The sequence below is a fragment of the Alligator sinensis genome, unplaced genomic scaffold, assembly GCF_000455745.1.
Source record: "Alligator sinensis unplaced genomic scaffold, ASM45574v1 scaffold389_1, whole genome shotgun sequence".
NCBI lineage: Eukaryota > Metazoa > Chordata > Crocodylia > Alligatoridae > Alligator > Alligator sinensis.
In genome coordinates this window covers 2,441,527-2,450,099 of record NW_005841951.1, presented here as the reverse complement: position 1 = coordinate 2,450,099, position 8,573 = coordinate 2,441,527, and the positions used below count along the sequence as shown (strand labels likewise).

At 43.2% G+C, this 8,573-nt stretch overlaps 1 protein-coding gene across 4 annotated transcripts in view; it reads left to right on the top strand.

Moving 5' to 3' along the window:
- UPP2 (uridine phosphorylase 2) overlaps window positions 1-8,573 on the top strand; it is a 31,186-nt gene that overhangs the window by 12,885 nt on the left and 9,728 nt on the right. For 3 of the 4 annotated variants that reach the window (XM_014518406.2, XM_014518404.2, XM_006020374.3), the window contains one exon: window positions 5,904-6,018. The exons of the other annotated variant lie outside the window; for it this stretch is intronic. In XM_014518406.2, coding sequence (XP_014373892.1) covers window positions 5,910-6,018 — 109 coding nt within the window. In that variant the 5' untranslated portion in view covers window positions 5,904-5,909. The remainder of the gene's footprint in view (window positions 1-5,903; window positions 6,019-8,573) is intronic. 4 annotated transcript variants of the gene reach the window in all.

Here is an 8,573-nt window from a genome sequence, read left to right as displayed (position 1 = left end):
AGGGGGTCAGGCTAGATGATCTGTTCAGGTCCCTCCTGACCCTAGCTACTATGAAACTATGATAGGAAGAAATGGGGAAAGGGGCTGCAGGGGAAACAAGTTGGCATAGCACAGAAGACAAATGAACTACCTGACCTTTCAGATTCAGCTGAAAGGTCAGACAGATAGCTGTCTCGCTCTGTTCCCTGTTAGCACCATCCTCCATGAACCCCTGGCTTCCTCCCTGGCCCACGTGCAGTAGGACGCATCACTGAGCCATGGCTGCTGCTTGTTGTTTATTTCTGCTGGGGACAGTGTTTGGGGCTGCTGGCATCAAATTTGTTTTAATTTTCCAGATATAAAATCAAATTTTTGGAAGTTTACCTTGAATTTGCCCCCTTCCCACTGCTACAGTAGGGAAAATGTTTCCATGTATAGACTCTAATTTGGAGGAGGGGCGCGGGGGGGAGTCATCTTATATTTAGGGTTGTCATATATGGGTAAATATGGTAGTTTAATCTAGAAAAGTGATTATATCAGTGAGAAACAACTCAGATGTTTTTAAACTAATGCCAGGACACTTGGAAACAAGATAGAGGAATTAGAACTAGTTGTGCAAGACATGTAAAATGATATTGAAGGACTAACAAACATGGCAGAATAGCAAATCAGGACATGGGAAATGGCTATACATGAATAACCTGACAGATTATAAAAAAGAAGGGAGAGCCTGTTCAAGAGCGAATCTGAGCCAAACTCACTTTAGTGAAGTGGTTCTCCTGGGGAGATGGTAAGGGTCTGCTGTAGACCCCAGCACAAGATTTGGATGTGAATAGAGAGCTATCATATTATTTCATAGAAAAATACTATTAGTAATTGTGCCATGATGGGAAACTAACTTCCCAGATATAAAAGTTTGGTCTGTACTACAGACATTTTGCTGACAGAGCTATGTTGGCTAAGGGTGTGAAAGCGCACACACTATTCAACATAGCTATGCCTGCAAAAGCGTTGATATGGATGTTGTTATGCCAAGAGAAGAGGGCTTCTACTGAGTTAGCTTCTGTCATTAGAGTACAGCTGTGCCAGGAGAAAAATACCTTCTTCTGATATAGGCAGACAAGGTTCCTTGGGTGAATTTGATATCTTTTATTAGACCAACCCAAATAGTTGGAGAATAGTTATTAAGTAAGCTTTCGGATTCAAAAACCCTTCATCAGGCTAAGGAAGTTTCAGCAGTTGGTGTGTGCTCTTCCTGGATGGAATGAAAAGTAAAGAAGCCATACTTTCCCCAACAAAGCTATGGAGGTTCAGTCATAGCAGCAGAGGTTCCCAAATGTAGACAAGCCCACAGAAAAATATTACTAATAGTGGTAAGGCCCACTTATTCCTGGATGTAGTAGCCAATAGCTTTCTTTACCAAATATCCCTGAAACAATAAGAGGCAATGCTATTTTAAGTCTTGATTTGCTAAGTGATAAGGACAGCAATGGTTGTAGAAAATAACCTTGGTGCAAGCGATCATAAGTTGATTCAAAAGGAATCAACTGAGTGATAAACAAGAAAATAGATCTGTATTTAAAGCTTTTTATTTCACAAGGGTAATTCTTGATACATTAAAGGAGCTAGTGATGTCAACTGTATTGAAGGGTTCAGGGATTTGAATATGGAGGAGGTGTGACATTTATTTAAATCAAAGCTGTGAAAACTATCTAGAACTTCAGAAAAAAAGTATAGGGAAGGTTTTCAGCCCTAATTGTCTCAAAAAGGATAGCCACTTCAAAAAGAATAGTAGGAAAAAGCAGAGAATGCACATGAAACAGACAAAAGGAGAAAAAAATATTAGGAAGTGTTGAGCTAAAGAAAGAATAGCCAAAATCAAGCTGTTAGGTTTTGCAAAGGTGATTAAAACAGAAAGCAAAGGACCTTCAGTAGTATGAATAAAATGAGAACAAGCTACAAAGAAGTTGTACAGCTAAACAGTGAGGATGAGGTAGAAATAAAAAATAATCAAGGGATAGCCCAAAGGGTAAATACATACTTTGGCTCAGTCTTCAGAAAGTATGACCTTGTTGACCCCAGGGGCTGCTAAAGGAAACACTGATACGGAAATACAACTTACCATATCCGTGGTGGAAGCAAAACTCACTCAATGTGTTCCAATCAGGAGACCAGAAAATTCCAGCCTAGAATGCTGAAAGAACTAGGACACAAAAGGATGTCATGTGATAGGTAGGAAAGCAGATGGGAAGGGTTCTTAATAAATCTGTCAAATCAAAAAGTGTTACCAGAAAACTGGAGAATAGCAAAATAGGGTACCTCTGGCCCCTGGTAGATGTTAATTTACTCATGCAATTGGGATCTAATTGATTTTGTGCCCGTTTCTAACAATTTTGTGCCCTACCATGTCACATGTGCATGTCAGGATTCATAATTTTGGGATCTGACATAAAATTAGTTGGATCCCAATTGCATGGCAACTGCCAAGTTTTTAAAGTTCCCCAAGTGCCGGAACCCAGGGACTGGCCCCCAGTCTCTCATTCCAAGCACCTGCAGACTTTTGAAAAATGTGCCTGTAGCTCATGTGCAAACCCACTTTAAGGTCCCAGGACAACATGGGAGCAGTAGCTGAGGAGCCAGGAGCCACCAGCTCCCTAGCTCCACATTGGGTCCTGGCGCACAGGGACTTAAAAACAAAAACAAAAACCAAAAACAAAAACATGACTGCAGCAGGGCTGCAAGTGTACTCTTTAAACCTTCCCAGGCAGTCAGACCCAGGCACTGGGGAGAAGCTCCCTGATTCCTGGTTCCCAGCAACAGGGGAATTTTAAACAACACACCTGCCAATAGGTTGCAAGGATCAGGGGGAGATGCAATGCTGCCCTGGGCTGGACAGCCCAGCTGCAGGCATGTGTACGTTTTATGGCCCAGATACCTTGTTCCAGGCAGACCCAAACCTTCAGACTCACCATGACTTCTCCATTCGATAACAGCTAATTTAATTGATACACAGTGATAGCAGATAAGAACAATGCAGGCAAAGCAAACAATTCTATATCTACCAGTCCTAGGGCTGTCACATATGGAAGGTACATCTGGCCAGTACATGAGCTTCGCCCTGCGGTTCTTTCTTGAATGTCAGCAGTCAGCAGCCTGGAGGTAAAGGGCCAAAACCCACCTCCTCCTGTGGGGTAGGCGAGACAGATTGGTGGTGTGCCCTCTGTCCATGGTGGCCTTGGGTTCCCCACTCCAGGACCCGTTGCTGCTCCTCCTTTTGTATCCTTTTTTCCCTCTGATGACTCTTCATCTCTGGGTATCATGGATCGGTTCTCCTGTGCTTGTCGCACTGTCCACATTCTGTTCTGTCAACATATTCCCTTGTTTCACAAACCCATCATATGCATACATCTTAATTTGGTTATTTACCAGTGCCTTAATTTGGTCTGTCCACCAAAACCAGAAATCCCAGGGGCTCTGCAGTTGGGCACTGAGACCTAATTCCACCTTATTTCATGTTATGGAACAGTGTGCTACATGTCTTCAATTTCCCAGCCTGTGTCTGCTGGCTTCAGACACAGTGGGCCTTGAAGGACACTTTGTCATAAATAGGCTCTTTGAAACCAATTAACCCTTGCAGCTCCCCTGGACTAACTGCTCTAATGTAGCAGTTCCCAACACGGTGCCTGCAGGTGCCATGGCACCCCCTGATGTTTATTCAGGTGCCTGCATGCATTTTCATGATCAGTAAAAATCATTTTTCCAACAAAAAATGCTGTCATATTGGTGCCCGCTGCTTTTTCTTTTAGATTCAAATGTGCCCTTGGGCACATAAACGTTAAGAACCCCTGCTCTAATGTATATGTACTTTACTTACAAACCAATTCTTAAAAGCAAGCCTTTAAATATAATTTTCTAGCCATCAGCATGTACCACGAAGCAGTGCCTGAAGCTGGAGAGCAGGGAGCTCCCCACTCTCCAGCTGTTGCTTCCATGGATACCCTGGAAACTTTAGAAAGCTGGGATTCCCAGGTACCTGCCTACTTTTTAAAGGTCTGGGATGCCATGGGCCCAACATTGGGGTGATGGTTTCCAATATCACACTCGTGGCACCTTTCCCATCTTCCTCTTGGGATCAGACAGGGAGCAGCCAGGTATGGGACCCAGAATTGCTCCCAGTGTGAACCACTGATCAGACAGAGGTGGTTTCAGATCCTGGGGCCTCCTCATGCCAGATAAATGCTCAGCTAAGTATGAGGATCCTGAGCCCCCTTATACCACATATTCAACAGAGGCCAGTTACAAATAAGCCACAAAGCCATAACCAAACTCTGATCATCTATGTGGCTCATTTGCTATACTATTGCAGTACACATTAACTTTAACATGTAGCAGTGTTGCTATTTATGGCATGATTCACATGTTAATTGCATCATAACTGTAACATCTGCCAGGACTGTTTCACAAAGGCATAGAACCAATCCAGTCAACTATAGACCTGTTAGTCTGATCTAAGTAGTATTCAAGATGTTAATTATTCTTTCCTTCACCATTTTGTTTTAAAGACATGCCAGTAAATGGGCTTTGGTATAAAATGCAACATGGATTTTCCAAAGGCAGGTCATGACAGATTGATCTGTCAGCTATCTTTAAGAAGATAACTGATTTTCTAGACATGGGAAACACAGTGATTCTAGTTTAACTGGATTTCAGTAAAACATTTATTATGGCACTATTGTGAAATTCTTAGTTAAGTCAGAAAAGACAGGGATTCATACAAGACTTGTAAGTTGGATAAGGAATTGGCTGAAGGGGAAACATCAATATATTGTGCTGAAAAGGAACTATGAAGCTGGAAGGAGGTTACCAGTGGAGTTGGTCTTGGGAATATTTTTTAAATGATACTGAAATGTTATTAGTAATACGTCCTCAAAAATGTGCTAATAAAGAGCATGCTAATGAAGTTTGCTGATTAAGCAAATTTAGGAGGCATTTCCAATACAGAGGAGAATCAGAATATTATACTCAAAGACCTGCAATAATTGAAGAAGCATGAAATATGGAAGTACATGGTCATACATTTATGGACTAATGAGAATTTCTGTTATAATCTGAGAATTCATCTACTGGAAAAGACAGAGGATGGAAACAGCCTGGGTGTATTTATCTTGTGATAGTTGCCAGTGGCTTGAGAGGGTGATTTAGCAATCAAGGGTCACTTGGGTATAGAAAAACTCCATCCATACCGCCAGAAAAACTGTCACAGGATATGCACCCCTGAGCTGATCCTGCCACCATCAACTATTTGGGGCTTAGGGCAATGTAAGTGCTGAAGTGCAGGAAAGACACTGAACTTAATGTGTTTGTTGCTCCCAGTTCAGGGCGGGTTTATAGCCTCTTAATTATGATGACCACCACAGAAGTCCCAGGGAACCCCAGCAGAAATCAGAGTACCAGGCACTGTCCATAGAATAAAAGAAAATCATTTCCAAAAAAAGCTTGTTACGTGGCATCATTCCCTAGGATAACCAGAGCGAAATGAGAGCCAAAATGGATGCTCATCCTCTTGCCATTTATTTCTGTGGGCTTCTCTCCATGTTGTTCATGCCTGTAGGGGTGCTCAGAGTGGGCATAATAGGAGCAGACAGGAAATGGTTAGTTGTATTACTGTTCCTCGTGCTATGGCAGAAGGAGGGGCCTCAGAACATAATTCAGAGGGCCTGACGCTGATGTGTTCCCACCCCAACCCAACCCAGAATAATGTTCTGTGGGCTTATGCTTTGCTCACAGAAAAACAATTCCACTGACTTCAATGAAGCAGGATACCTTCATCTATATAGTATAATTATGAGGTAATTTGAGGTAAATAAATAAGTTTAAACAAAAATGATGATTAATGATGTTTTTATTTCTTTTTCTCTCAATAGCATGGGATGGGCATTCCTTCCATTTCTATTATGCTTCATGAATTAATCAAATTACTACACCACGCAAAATGCCAGGGTGTTACTATTATACGCATCGGTACTTCTGGGGGCTTAGGTGAGTGACCAGTTTTGCTACTGACAAACAAGAAGGATGTTAATCCAACCTATCCAGGCAACCGGTCACGTAATTATGAGCTTTTCATATTTGTTCAGGTTTTCAAATACCAAAGCAACAGTATATTTTATTTCAGGTCACCAAACAGCACATTTGTAATGCCTGGCATAGCAGAAGCACACATTCTCATAACACATGATGATCTTGAGATCTAAAACATCTGAACAATCCAAACCACCTGACTGGGATTTGCTCCAACTTTCTGAAACCTCTCAATGCACTCACATTTTTAAGCCATAATGGAACGTCTTTCAGTTAGAATAAAAATAGTTACCTAGCATATTAGCATTTAAGGTCCTCATCAGGATTGGGATTAGAGAGATAGTTCTTGTTCCAGGGAGGTTACGGTTTAAGAATGAAAGTAGAAACTATGAAGAACTCATTGAGGACAGGGCACCAACAGAAATCCTTCTTTACAATAGGGCTACCCTGTGACCTGGAATTTAGAAAAATATAAATTCATATGAACCTTCAAAAAAGAATTGGCACCATTGTACATTGGATACACAGAAGGCCTGCTTGGCCTGGATGCTGGCAATTGTTTTATGGCCTCCCCTGAGAGTTCTGTTTGCATAAGCATTTCAGGCTCAGATCTATGAAAAACCACCATGTATTTTATCTGACCTGTCAGTGCTTAGAACGTCACAGTTCTCACTCTGCTGCACATGTGCACAAAGGTCATGCAGAATGTCATGGCAGGTGCAGAACAGCATGCTCAGAAACCACAAGCCTCTGCTGAATTAGCTAAAGCACAAGCACTTCTCTTGTCTTTTAGCAATACAGGTCTTAAGACATACAGTAGGAAATAACATTAAATATGCCTTTCATTTCACCCTAAGTGGTATGTACAAACCAATAGCTACAAGGATATTTCTTAGATTCATAGATGTTTCAGTCAGAAGGGACCTCAGTAGATCATCAAGTCTGACCCTCTGCTCTGGGCAGGAAAGAGGCCTGGGGCCAGATGACTCCAGCCAGGTGTATATCTAGCCTCCTTTTAAAGACCCCCAAGGTATGGGACAGCACCACCTTGGAAGCCCATTCCAGATTCTGGCAACTCTTACCATAAGAGTCTTCCTGATGTCTAACCTAAATCTGCTCTCCGTCAGCTTGTGGCTGTTGTTCCTAGTTACTTCAAGGGGTGCCTTGGTAAACAGAGCATCTCCTATTCCTTGCTGACTTCCCCTGCCTCCCAATGAATTTGTAGGCAGCCATAAGATCACCTCTCAGCCTTCTCTTGCACAGGCTGAAGAGATCCAGGTCCCTTAATCTCTCCTCATAGGGCTTCAGAAACTAATGGCAAAATGGTTGCCCATGAACATGCAACAAATAAGAAAACTACAGAGCGGCAGGGAACACTGATGGCACCTTTGTCGAACACACCCATAGCTTGTCTTTGACTACACAGAGAAGTGATGTGCTCAGGTTGTGCTCTTGTCAATCCTTCCGGTCAAGGGAAAGGGCCCAGGCAGGAGCAAGTGCATCCTGCAGATCAACATCTGGCTGTGCAGGTGGTGTCGCCAGCAGGACTTTGGTTTCTTCAACCATGGAATATACTTCCAAGAAGAAGGATTGCTGGGAAGAGATGGGACCCAGCTGATGAAGAGAGGGAAGAGCATCTTCGCAGACAGCCTCGCTAACCTAGTGAGGAGGTCTTTAAACTAGGTTGGCTGGGGGATGGAAACCAAATCCCTGAGGTACATGGGGAACCAGGAGACCTGGAAAAAGAGCAAGCAAGAAGGGGCAACAGGGGAGGTGCTCTCATACTTTCTGAAAAATCAGGGCAATCAACTAGTTACTACAGGTGACTTTACACAAATGTACAGAGCCTGGGAAACAAGCAGGAAGAACCAGAAATCCGTGCACAGTCATGGAACTATGATGCGATTGGAATAACAGACTTGGTGGGAGAGCTCACATGACTAGGGCATGGTCATGGATAGGTACAAACTGTCCAGGAAAGAGACAGGAAGGACTTTATATAAGAGAGCATATGATTGCTTAGAGCTCCAGTATGAAGCTGGAGATACCCCTATTCAGAGTCTTTGGGTTAGTGTCAGAAGGGAGAGTAACATGGGTGATGTCATGGTGGGGTTCTGAAATCAACCACCAGACCAGGAGGAAATGGTTCATAGATTCATAGATGTTAGGGTCGGAAGGGACCTCAATAGATCATCGAGTCCGACCCCCTGCATAAGCAGGAAAGAGTGCTGGGTCTAGATGACCCCAGCTAGATACTCATCTAACCTCCTCTTGAAGACCCCCAGGGTAGGGGAGAGCACCACCTCCCTTGGGAGCCCGTTCCAGACCCTGGCCACTAACTGTGAAGAAGTTCTTCCTAATGTCCAATCTAAAGTAAGGCTTGGTCTGTAGGCCCTTAACCATACGAGTGGCCCTTCTCTGGACCCTCTCCAGGTTATCCGCATCCCTCTTGAAGTGCGGCGCCCAGAATTGCACGCAGTATTCCAGCGCCCGATAGAGGGGAAGTATCACCT